Raw genomic sequence first — 12,317 nt, 5'->3', positions numbered from 1 at the left:
TGCCGTTTCCAGCAACTGGGATTCAGAATCATTGCTGCAACCAACCCCTAAAACAGCAGTTTAACATGAATTTTGCTATCTAACACAGGCTTCCTCAAACTCGGCCCCCCCAGATGCTTTTTGCCTACAACTGCCATGATCCCTAGCTAGCAGGACTAGTGGTCAGGGATGATGGGAACTGTAGTCTCAAGACATCTGGAGGGCCGAGTTTGAGGAAGCCTAACAAGACCATTGATCCATAAAATGAAAGAAATAAACAATGTACTACGATCACACAATCAATCAATCAATCAGTAGCTGAACTGGGTTCCTCACCGTCGCAAAAACAAAACAAAAAGAGCCGCAAAAACGCAAAATAAATAGCAAAAACAGACAGACCTCAGCATAACACTCAAAACGGAAGCATGGCACTCAAATTGGAGAACGTTCGGCTTCCGAAAAAAGTTCGCGAACCAGAACACCTACTTCCGGGTTTGCAGTTTTTGGGTTCCAAGTTGTTTGAATACCAAGGCGTTTGAGAACCAAGGGACCACTCTAGTCCTGCCCTCTCCCCAAATGGAGGGCACCCGGTTGGGTAATGCTGGCCTGAGGTGCTGCTTTTGTGTAACTGGAAACGGAAAGTTGACCTGCGGCCAGAACTGAGCTCCCACTGAACCTCTGGGCGGGCCTCAGTTTCATTGCAAGTTGGGGTTAAGCCTCAAAAGACATGCGCAGGTTAACGCGCATCATCGGCCCCTGTACGCACCCTGCCTCTGCTCATCGTCATCGTTGGGGAAGAGTGAAGACAGGCTATCCTTCCTCTGCTCCGAGTCGTCTTTCTCCGCCTGCAAAGAGAGCAAATGCCTGCATTTCCTGGCTTAGAAATAATAATAATAATAATAATAATTTATTATTTGTACCCCGCCTATCTGGCTGTGTTTCCCCAGCCACTCTGGGCGGCTTCCAACAAAGATTAAAAATACATTAAAGTGTCACACATTAAAAACTTCCCTGAACAGGGCTGCCTTCAGATGTCTTCTAAACGTCAGGTAGTTGTTTATCTCTTTGACATCTGATGGGAGGGCGTTCCACAGGGCAGGGGCCACTACCGAAAAGGCCCTCTGCCTGGTTCCCTGTAGCTTTGCTTCTCGCAGTGAGGGAACCGCCAGAAGGCCCTTGGAGTTGGACCTCAGCGTCCGGGCAGAACGATGGGGGTGGAGATGCTCCTTCAGGTATCCTGGGCCGAGGCCATTTAGGGCTTTAAAGGTCAACACCAACACTTTGAATTGTGCTCGGAAACGTACTGGGAGCCAATGTAGATCTTTCAAGACTGGTGTTATCTGGTCTCAGTGGCCACCTCCAGTCACCAATCTAGATGCCGCATTCTGGATTAGTTGTAGTTTCCGGGTCACCTTCAAAGGTAGCCCCACATAGAGCACATTGCCATAGTCCAAGCAAGAGATAACTAGAGCACGCACCACTCTGGTGAGACAGTCCGCGGGCAGGGAGGGTCTCATCCTGTGTACCAGACGGAGCTGGCAGACAGCTGCCCTGGACACAGAATTGACCTGTGCCTCCATGGACAGCTGTGAGTCCAAAATGACCACATAACACCGGTCTGAAGGAGCGTCTCCACCCCCGTCATCCAGCTCCGAGGGCCTTCTGGCAGTTCCCTCCCTCCGAGAAGTGAGGTTACAGGGAGCCAAGCAAAGGGCCTTCTTGGTGCTGGTGCCCGCCCTGGGGAACGTCCTCCCATCAGATGCCGAGGAAATAAACAACTATCTGACTATTAGAAGGCATCTTAAGGCAGCCCTGTTTAGGGAAGGTTTTAATGTCTGATGTTTTATCTTTTTAAACTATTATTATCCATTAGTTCTGTTGGGAGCCGCCAAGCGTGGCTGGGGAAACCCAGCCAGATGGGCAGGGTATAAATTATAAATTATTATTACTACTACTGCTGCTACTAATACATGGACCAGGCGGTCTGGCCTGGGTATACAGCAGCTGCATAATCAAAATACTGCATTCCTGAAAACCAAGGGAGATTGGAAATGTGAGTCGGGGAGCTTTGCAGGACAAGCGTTTCGAACATCTCCTTTTGGGTGGGGTTTGAGGATCTGCTCCAATAATAATAATAATTTATTATTTATACCCCGCCCATCTGGCTGGGTTTCCCCAGCCACTCTGGGCGGCTTCCAACAGAATATTAAAATACAATAATCTATAAAACATTAAAAGCTTCCCTAAACAGGGCTGCCTTCAGATGTCTTCTAAAAGTCTGGTAGTTATTTATCTCTTTGACATCTGGTGGGAGGGCGTTCCACAGGGCGGGCGCCACCACCGAGAAGGCCCTCTGCCTGGTTCCCTGTTCACCTAGGCCTGGTGGAATGAATAAGCGAGGGGATCTGGTTATTTTTCAAAGGCGCTGGGGCTGATGGCTGCTGAGAGGCCTCTTGCCTCTGTGGCTCGCCCTCCAATCCTGGGTAGGTTTCGGATTTGCTGGGAGTAAGGACAAGGCACTTTGCGCATGCTTAGAGAGCTCTGTCCAGCATTACAGATTCAGTAGAAGGCAGCTTCGGGTGTCCCCGCGTCTCTCATTTTGGGGACCGAACGGCCGCCACATCCCCCTGTCCGTACCTGATCATCCCTCGGGTCATATTGCCTGAGCTGGTTGAGGAATTCCAGGTGCTTTTTTTCCTCCTCCAGCTGCGCCACCGACTCCTCGCTGTGCTGAAGGCGCAGTTGGGTGAGCGCCAGTTCGTCCCGCAGCCAGAGGTTCTCCTGGCACAGACGCTTGACCTGAGCCCGCAGCTTCTGCTTCTCCGCCTCCAGCGACCCGATGTGAGAGGACAGAGCTACCATCATCTGTGGGGCAGGGCGAGATGGAAGCAGGAAACTGGGTTTGGAGGTGGACTCTTTGCAAACTCTAAACACAACAAACTCCCCCTGCCTGGTTTAAGAACTTGGTTTAAGAGCCTGGTGGCTGGACCAGGGAGAAGAGTTGGTGGAAAAAGATTGGAAGAAATTTAAAGACTATCTACAGAAATATTATAAAATCAATGAATGTTAGAAGGATGTTGGATTGAGGTTAAGGGATTTTTAGTAACAACGGTATGAAGGAATATGTAAAAATGGAATGTTAACAGGGGAAAATTTAGAGGTATAATATATTAAGATCAAGATAAGGATAAAGTAAAGAGGGAAAGGATTTGCTGAATAAATAAACTGAACTGGAATACAAAGAGGGGAGGTGTGGGGAGGTCCGGGAAACAAGCAAATGCAAGATATGTTATGAAAAATTGAACTGTTTTTAATTGTTTTTCTTTATTATTTTTGTATTTTGTATTTTTTCCTTTTGTGATGTTATGGAAAATCTTAATAAAATATTATTATTTTTTTAAAAAAAGAGCCTGGTGGCTGGATCAAGCCAAATAGCCCACTTTCCTTTTCTTACAGTGGCCAAATGCTCCATAGAACCCAGATAGACTACCTCTGAACCTGGAGGTTCCATAAAAATATCAGGAGAGCCTGGCTACTGAATCAGTCCAAGCTACGAAGATGCTGCTGCAGTTCTGTATCTTTTCTCTCGTGCTCCATCTGCAGCTCTCAGTTCCATCAGGTGGGGTGGGAGGAAGGGGGGAGGAAATTGTGCCCGAAATAAACCCGCAGATCAGACCATCTATGCTAGTCTACCACTACAAAAAAAATGAGAGGCACAAATACAAGATGGGTGACACCTGGCTTGAGAGCAGTACATGTGAAAAGGATCTAGGAGTCTTGGTTGACCACAAACTTGACATGCGCCAACAGTGTGACGCGGCAGCTAAAAAAGCCAATGCAATTCTGGGCTGCATCAATAGGAGTATAGCATCTAGATCAAGGGAAGTAATAGTGCCACTGTATTCTGCTCTGGTCAGACCTCACCTGGAGTACTGTGTCCAGTTCTGGGCACCACAGTTCAAGAAGGACACTGACAAACTGGAACGTGTCCAGAGGAGGGCAACCAAAATGGTCAAAGGCCTGGAAACGATGCCTTATGAGGAACGGCTAAGGGAGCTGGGCATGTTTAGCCTGGAGAAGAGGAGGTTAAGGGGTGATATGATAGCCATGTTCAAATATAGAAAAGGATGTCACCTAGAGGAGGGAGAAAGGTTGTTTTCTGCTGCTCCAGAGAAGCGGACACGGAGCAATGGATCCAAACTACAAGAAAGAAGATTCCACCTCAACATTAGGAAGAACTTCCTGACAGTAAGAGCTGTTTGACAGTGGAATTTGCTGCCAAGGAGGGTGGTGGAGTCTCCTTCTTTGGAGGTCTTTAAGCAGAGGCTTGACAACCATATGTCAGGAGTGCTCTGATGGTGTTTCCTGCTTGGCAGGGGGTTGGACTCGATGGCCCTTGTGGTCTCTTCCAACTCTATGATTCTATGATTCTATGAAATCTATGGGAGAAGTGCTTGCGGTCCTTCCCTTGTAGCCCTTGGAACACCTGCCCACGCCGCCTCCTCCTCCTCCTCCTCCTCTCTCTCTCTCTCTCTGAACTGCTTTCTCCATGGTTGCCCTCACTCTCCTCCCAAGGCACCTCAGCAATTCATAGGCCATACCAGGCTGCCCATCTCATCCGGGTCCTTCGGTGGCATAGCCGCAGTACTAACGGGAGTGGCGCCGATGGGCAGAGGGGAGGCCCCAGGCAGAGACACTCAGTTCAGCGGCCGTGAGGAGGATGGTGGCAGAAGGGCCCAAGGCTCCCACCAGTCCCGGCAGGGAAGGGTTCCCAGGGGCCGAGGCTGGTGAGAGGAGGCCGGAGGGGGGGCGTGCCGGGCAGCCAAGCAACACAGTTGGAGGCTCCATCCTCCCTGGCCGGCAAGGAGAGAGGGAGAGGAGCTGCTTCCTTTGAAACCCTGGAAATTTAGGGGACATCCATCAATAAGGGACAGCAGCGGGACACGGTGCTGGGATAAGGGACCATCCCTCCAAATAAGGGAGACTTGACAGCTATGAGTGGGAGGGAGTTCCGTAGGTTAACTACAAGCTGCATGAAGAAGTCCTTGCTTTTATCAAAAGCATAAATTGTTATACAATGCACCAGGAGTTGCCAACTCTCTTTGTAGGCTGCACACACTAATTACGGCAACCTTTTCTATTAGCTACAACATACAGTGGTGCCTCGCAAGACGAAAAGAATCCGTTCCGCGAGTCTTTTCGTCTTGCGGTTTTTTCGTCTTGCGAAGCAAGCCCATTAGCGGATTAGCGCTATTGGCAGTTTAAGGGCTATTAACGCCTATTAAAGGCTTAAGGGATTAGCGGTTTTGCTGCTAAAATGCTTTTAGCAGCTTAGCGCTTCAGAAAAAGGGGTTTTGGAGCGGAAAAAACCCTCAAAAATCTTCATCAATTTTCGTCTTGCGAAGCAAGCCCATAGGGAAATTCGTCTTGCTTAGCGCCTCTGCAAACGGAAAACCCTTTCGTCTTGCGGGTTTTCCGTCTTGCGAGGCATTCATCTTGCGGGGCACCACTGTAATGCTCTTTTCGAGCCTAATTTCAGCAGCGGGGAAAGGCAGGGTCGTGGATGCCATGAGTACCAGGGAAGGCTTTTGCAGGAAAATCTCTGCCTGTGGGCAACATCTCCGTAACCCCTGGGCCAAAGGGGAGAGGCTCCAGAAAACCAAACCACCCTCATTCAAAACTATGTACAAAAGTTGCATTTAGTATATACCAAATAAACTTAAGTGTTGGAATTCAATGAATTATATTGCATTAAGTTTCAGGTGTACCACCATCTTGAGTTTGATGGGAAGGTGGGTTTAAATAAAGCAAAATGTGTTTTTTTAAAAAGAAAGAAGTCCTTGCTTTTATCAGCCCTAAACCTCCCAAAATTCAACTTCATCCCATGTTCACGAGCTCTCGCGTTACAACACAGAGAAAAACTTTTCTCTGGCTGCATTCCTCATGCCATGCGTAATTTTACAATCGTCTATCTTACGGCCCCTTCCTCACTTTTTCTCCAAACTGAAAACCCTCAAACGCTGCAGCTTTTGCAATCGCCCCATCCCCTCGATCATTTTGGTCGCCCTTTCCCGAAGCTTTCTCATCCTTTTGCAGGTGAGCAGTGGCGTAGCGTGGGTTGTCAGCACCCGGGGCAAGGCAAGTAATTTGTGCCCCCTAACCCGTGGATTTGCGCCCCCTAACCCTAACCCCCAGATGTTGCGCCCGGTGCGCCCGGCCCCCCCTGCACCCCCCACGCTACGCCACTGCAGGTGAGGTGGCCACGATCCCCAGCATCACCACCCCAGCCTGCCTCTCTGGCACTTCTTCCCCCACTTTCTTATGTGGGGGAAGAGAGCCTTGCCCCTACAGATTCCTAAAACACAAAACCCTTCAGGTTCTCCCCGCAACTCCCAACAGCACCCAGATTTGGGTTCCTTCCCAGAAATTGTCCACCACCCTCCGAAGCTGGAACTCTGGCGGACATTCCGTGACATCACAGCAGCCCAGCCAATGGCTTCGCTGCAGCATACCTGGGCCTCCGCAATTCCCAGCTCAATCCCTTCCAGACTCTTATAGACCAGGTCGTGCTTTTCCTCCAGCAGCTCCAGCGCCTGGATGTCCACGGCCTCCGCATCTGCCTCCACGGCCTCCTCTCTCTCGTCCAAGAGCTGTCTGTCCCTCAGCAAAGCCTCCTGCAGCCGGTGATGGATGCTCTTGTTCTCGCTGCGCAGAGCCTCCAGCCCTTTCATCACCTGCCGCGTGTGGACGATGATGTCATCGGCCGTCATCCTCTCCGATTGGTTGTCGCCAATCTCCACCAGGACCGACATGGCGGGGTCCAGTCAGCCGGGAAGGAGAGGGGAAGAGGAGCACAAAGATGGTGTCTCCGCCCTTTGGGCGATGCTCAGCTTCTGGAATTAGAAAAATAGGTGCTGGGGTCAAGGCCCGGCTTTCGAGAATGTAGCTTCTCCTCCAATCCCAGCAGTGAGGGCTGCTTGCCACTTTGCACAGACTCAGGAACCCAGCCAGATGGGCAGGGTATAAGTCATAATAATCATAATACAGTGGTACCTCGGGTTACATACGCTTCAGGTTGCAGACTCCGCTAACCCAGAAATAGTACCTCGGGTTAAGAACTTTGCTTCAGGATGAGAACAGAAATCGTGCTCCAGCGGCGCGGCGGCAGCAGGAGACCCCATTAGCTAAAGTGGTGCTTCAGGTTAAGAACAGTTTCAGGTTAAGAACGGACCTCCGTAACGAATTAAGTACTTAACCCGAGGTACCACTGTAATCATAATAAATTTTATTTATACCTGCCCTCCCCAACCAAGACCGGGCTCAGGGCGGCTAACACCAGGTATAAAAACAATCGGTTAAAATACAACTTAAAAACAAGATTAAAATACAACGTTAAAATGCAGCCTCATTTCAGTAGAAACTCAAATCAAAAACTTTTGGGGGATGAAAACGTCAAGTCTTCGCCAAGGCCAACTATCCGGACTGGTCCTACGTGGGCCAGAAAAAAGCCAGGGAAGTCCCCAAATAGGAGTTCCACCACAGAAGGAGAAAGGAAAAAGGAAAGAGCGAGAGGGGATCAAGTTGATTCCAAGCCAAAGGCCAGTAATAAAATTATCATTTTTTCATGGCCAGTTCTAAGCCCTATTCTCTTTTTGCTCTGGATCCGCTAAGCCAGAATCCATCGCTTATTTCATTTTTATTCGACAGGATTTATATATTACATAAATCATCCCTTAAACAGTTTGCACACTGGAATATAAAATGTTCATCGTTATTATAAGATTGAATGCTAAAAAACAAATTAAGCTAAAAATGATCAATATATGATTTCGGTTTAAAAATATACGCTACCAAATAAAACTCTAAAATTCTAAAGGAATAACCGGGACCGGGGATCAGATTTTTGCCACGCTTTTTATTAAAAGAACCCAAATTCAGAAATGTTGAAGGGAGGAAAATTAACCCCTGCAATATTTTGTGGCACTGGGTGCAAAGTTTGCTCTAAGTTTGGGATTTAGCAATACAAAGTAAAAACCCCACCCAAAAAAAGGTTGGTGATCTCACCAGCCAAACAGGAGACAAACTGCAGCAGGCAAACTGAACTTAATCCGAGGTTTGGCGGACCCCCACGGAAGACGGTTTGGCCGGCTCTCTTCTCACCCCTTGGGAAGGTTTCGCCCCGGCAGCTTCCCTTCGCCACCTCGGCTCTCGCCAGAACAGGTCCCGCCAGCGGACGCGCCCGCCAGAACAAGCCGAGACGCGTTTGCTGGCAGAGAGTTCTCTGCCTCCGTGCAAAAAACACAAAGCGAGTGCGTAAGAAGGCGAGAAAACACGCCGGATCATCGACTCAGGGCAGCCTTTCCCAGCTAGAGATATTCCAGATGTTTTGGACTACAACAGAACATAAGAGGAGGTTGCAGGATCAGGCCAAAGGGGGAACCATCTGGTCCAGCATCCTCTTCTCAAAGTAGCTGACCAGATGCCCATTATGGCAAGTAGGATTCGAACACAGAGCCCTATCCTTCCGGTTTTCAGAGGTTTTGCTGCCTCCAACTGGGGAGAGCAGAGCTAATAGCCATCGATAGCCCTCTCCTCCTCCATTAATTTGTCAAATCCTTTTTCAAAGCCATCCAAGTTGGCTGCCATCCGTGCCTCCGGTGGGAGGGAGTTCCACAGGCTAACTAGGCAGTGCATGAAGAAGGACTTTGTTTTCTCCATCCTGAATCTTCAGTCAGCTTCCCTAGCTGCCCATGAGTTCTAGCATCGTGAGGGAGGAGGATAACTTTTCTCTAGGCAATTTCTCTATGCCGTGACTTTTCTTATAAGCTTCCATCGTGTTGCTTCCCTGCTCGCCTTTTCTCTAAACAGTCCCAAATGTTGCAACCGTTCTTCACAGAGGAGTGGCCCCTATTTTGGTTGCCGTTTTCTAACCGTATAATGCCCTTTTTGAAACAAGGCAACCAGCAAACCTGGTTGGGGAAGGCTGAGTTAATGTGTGCAACATTAAGAACATAATTTACTCGGCACGGTAACAAAATAATCGTCATAATAGCCCCCCACCCCAGTTTTAACAGGCCATAGATTATTTAACGGCTGAAGACCCCTGGGTAAAGAGGACTGCTTTCGCCTGGCGCCTGAAGACATGTAATGAAGGTTCCAAGCGAGCCTCTCTAGGGAGAGCCTTCCACAGATAGGGAGCCACCACTGATAAGGCCCCGCTTTTGTGTTGCCGCCCTCCGAACCTCACATGAAGGACCTCAGATGATTATTGCAAGGCCCTGGTCAATTTGTATGAGGCAGTTCTTAAGATATTGACGTCCTGAGCTGTGAAAGGCTTCATCGGTCAGCACTGGCACTTTAAATTGGGCCGGACACTAACTGGAAGACTTGGGAGAGCTCCAGTCCGCAGACACACCTCTCCCTTCCATCAGATCTAGGCTCCAAGACTCTGCCCCAACTGCTACACCAGCTTTTCCTTGGGTCCCCAGAGGTTGCTAGACTACAACTCCCATCATTTCTATCCAGCAGGGCAATCGTCAGGGATGATGGGAGTTGTAGTATAGCAACCTCTGGGGGACGTCGATTCAACCCCAACAATTTTCTAGGTGTTGTTCTGCCTGGAAAGGAGAAGCAGAGGCCTTTGGGGTAGAACCAAGGGCCTCTTCAGGCTGGCATCCTGTTTCTGGAGAGCAACCAAGCCCACCTTCCTGGGAAGCCCAAAAGCAGCCAGGAACCTCTCTGGTTTAGAATACACACTCGCCTGGGGCGACTCGGAAGCTTTTCTAGGCAACCCAATAGGGGGCCTTTCCTGAAGAAGGGCAAAAAGTGACTCTCCTATCCCTCCATCCTGAATAAGACAAACGATGAATGCCAGCCCATCTGGGTCCATCAGTTTCACGAAGTTTTGCAGAGCGGGTGGCGCTGTGGGTTAAACCACTGAGCCTCTTGGGCTTGCCGATCAGAAGGTCGGCGGTTCGAATCCCCGCGACGGGGTGAGCTCCCGTTGCTCGGTCCCTGCTCCTGCCAACCTAGCAGTTCAAAAGCACAAAGTGCAAGTGCAGTGGTACCACAGGTTAAGTACTTAATGCGTCCCGGAGGCCCGTTCTTAACCTGAAACTGTTCTTAACCTGAAGCACCACTTTAGCTAATGGGGCCTCCCGCTGCTGCCGTGCCACCGCCACGCGATTTCTGTTCTCATCCTGAAGCAAAGTTCTTAACCCGAGGTACTATTTCTGGGTTAGCAGAGTCTGTAACCTGAAGCGTCTATAACCTGAAGTGTATATAACCAGAGGTACCACAGTAGATAAATAGGTACAGCTCTGGCGGGAAGGTAAACGGCGTTTCCGTGCGCTGCTCTGGTTCTCCAGAAGCGGCTTAGTCCTGCTGGCCACATGACCCGGAAGCTGTACGCCGGCTCCCTCGGCCAGTAAAGCGAGATGAGCGCCGCAACCCCAGAGTCGCCCGTGACAAGGCCTAACGGTCAGGGGTCCCTTTACACACATTGCACCCAGGGAGCCAGGGGTCTCTCAGCTCCAAGTCCCGAGAAGGATGCACGCAGGCTGGCTTGCAATGCGCGCAAAGAGAAGGCCAGGATCTGGCGCATGGATTGTGTGCAGCGCAGCCTCGCCTGCGCATGGTCCAAGACTCTGAGTGAGCCACTCCTACCTGTCAACTGAAATATCACACACACACACCCAGCATCCTCCTGGATTGCTTGTGCAATGGGATGGGCTCAGTTTGCAAGCAATATGTCTGCTCCGGCCAGGGAGTGGTGCTTGCATAGAAATACAGGGATGATGACCTCAAGCCTTACAACAGTGTTCCCCAACCTGGTGCCCCCACTCTGACATTTCAGACTACAACTCCCACCAGCTCCAGCCAGCACCTGACGGGAACTGTAGTCCGAAGCATCCGAGGACCTCCTGGAAGTTGCTGACTTCCAGCCATAGGTTCGAGACCCACCTCGGCACACTTTCAAAAACAACATTTTATTTGTATTATTGATTCCAATTTATCTACACACACCCCTTTACAACAAGGTCCCTGGGCTGGCTTACAGCAACCACAACCCTAACATTAAAAAAAAACAGTTTAAAGCAAGCTAAAATGGCAGAATTAAAGGTGGGAATTAGCTACGAGGAACTAATTCCCTGGGAATTAGCTCCCAGGAACGAAAGGGCGCTGACTTCTGACGAGAGGCGCTCAAGTCTTGCCAGACCAGGAGGCGCTTCCAAGCCTACTTTCTCCCTTGTATTCATGAAACCGCCTTGCAGCGCCTCGGGTACTTCGTCGTAAACAAGGAAAAAAATGATATTTTTTTCTAAAACCCACAAACCGTCAAGAGTGGGAGGAGCAGCAAGATTCAGAACAAAAGTCCGGCGTGGAGAAAGAGGGTCTTTTATTTTCTCCTTACCTGGCTCAGAAGAAGGGAGAAGGGCGCGCTCTGGGGCGGGTAGAATCCAGCCCCCTTTTCTTCTGCCCCTCCTGCCAGAAAAGCGCCCGCAGCTGGCGCGCAAGCCGGGTGGGGCAGCTGGAAAACGACGCTGCTAGATCCCTGGATCTGTCTCCAATGCGAGCTGGGTTTTTTTTTGGGGGGGGAGCCTAGATCTGCGCCCCACTGGAGAGAAAAGCCCCCCGGGTCATGCTCTGGTGGGGAGGGGGGGGCGTCCGAGCCGGAGACTGCGAGGAAAGAGAGTTGCAGGATGGCGAGGCGCCGCTTGCAAGAAGAGCCGAGGATGGCGAGGGAGGCGCGTCGCCAGCTGCGCGCCCCGATCCGCGCACCTGCCCGCCGGAGCAGCTTCGGCCTCGCCCCTCCCGGCCGCCCTGCCTCCCCGGCGGCTCCTCCCCGCCCCGCTGGGCCGGCTCACCTGCCTGCTCCGCCTCGCGCAGCGCCGGCCCCCGCGGCTCCCCCATCCGGCCCCCGCGCGCCTCTGCTGCTGCTTCTCCTTCTTCTTCGGCGCGCCCGGGGCGAGGCAGGCAGGCAGGGCATCGCTGGCGGACGGGGCCAGCCGGTCCTGGGCAGCAGCTGGCGCCCAGTTCGCGGTGGGTGGGTGGGGTGGGTGGGTCGGAGATGGCGAGGTCCCGGGGCCGATGGGAGTTGTAGTGCAGCACATCTGGCGGGCCGCTGGGAGTCGGAGTGAGATGCGCCACCGGCGGCGGCGGGTCCCGGGAGGAGCGAAGCCAGGGGCGTTCTGCATGCGGAACAGGTGTCCGAGGAAGGAGCAGAGGGCAAGAGGAGGTGCAGGCAGAACTAAGCCCGTGCAAACGGCTCCTTATTAATAATAATAATAATAATAATAATAAAATTTATTATTTGCACCCCGCCCATCTGGCTGGGT

The 12,317-nt window shown here is 51.0% G+C and overlaps 1 protein-coding gene across 4 annotated transcripts in view; it reads right to left on the bottom strand.

Moving 5' to 3' along the window:
- KLC3 (kinesin light chain 3) overlaps window positions 1–12,008 on the bottom strand; it is a 29,414-nt gene extending 17,406 nt beyond the window's left edge. Inside the window, exons 1-4 of one of the 4 annotated variants that reach the window (XM_083455457.1) lie at window positions 11,847–12,008; window positions 6,492–6,872; window positions 2,617–2,844; window positions 746–824 (exon numbers count right to left, since the gene is read on the bottom strand). In XM_083455457.1, the coding sequence (XP_083311583.1) occupies window positions 746–824; window positions 2,617–2,844; window positions 6,492–6,791 (607 nt within the window). In that variant the 5' untranslated portion in view covers window positions 6,792–6,872; window positions 11,847–12,008. Of the gene's footprint in view, window positions 1–745; window positions 825–2,616; window positions 2,845–6,491; window positions 6,873–8,043; window positions 8,173–11,392; window positions 11,786–11,846 lie in introns of those variants that run through there. The other 3 variants (XM_083455456.1, XM_083455458.1, XM_083455455.1) reach the window with 3 other exon arrangements.
- Between the last annotated feature and the right edge of the window lie 309 nt (window positions 12,009–12,317).

Source organism: Podarcis tiliguerta, assembly GCF_965153285.1.
Source record: "Podarcis tiliguerta genome assembly, chromosome: 8".
In the NCBI taxonomy this organism is placed as follows: Eukaryota; Metazoa; Chordata; class Lepidosauria; order Squamata; family Lacertidae; genus Podarcis; species Podarcis tiliguerta.
This window is presented reverse-complemented; position numbering and strand designations above follow the sequence as displayed.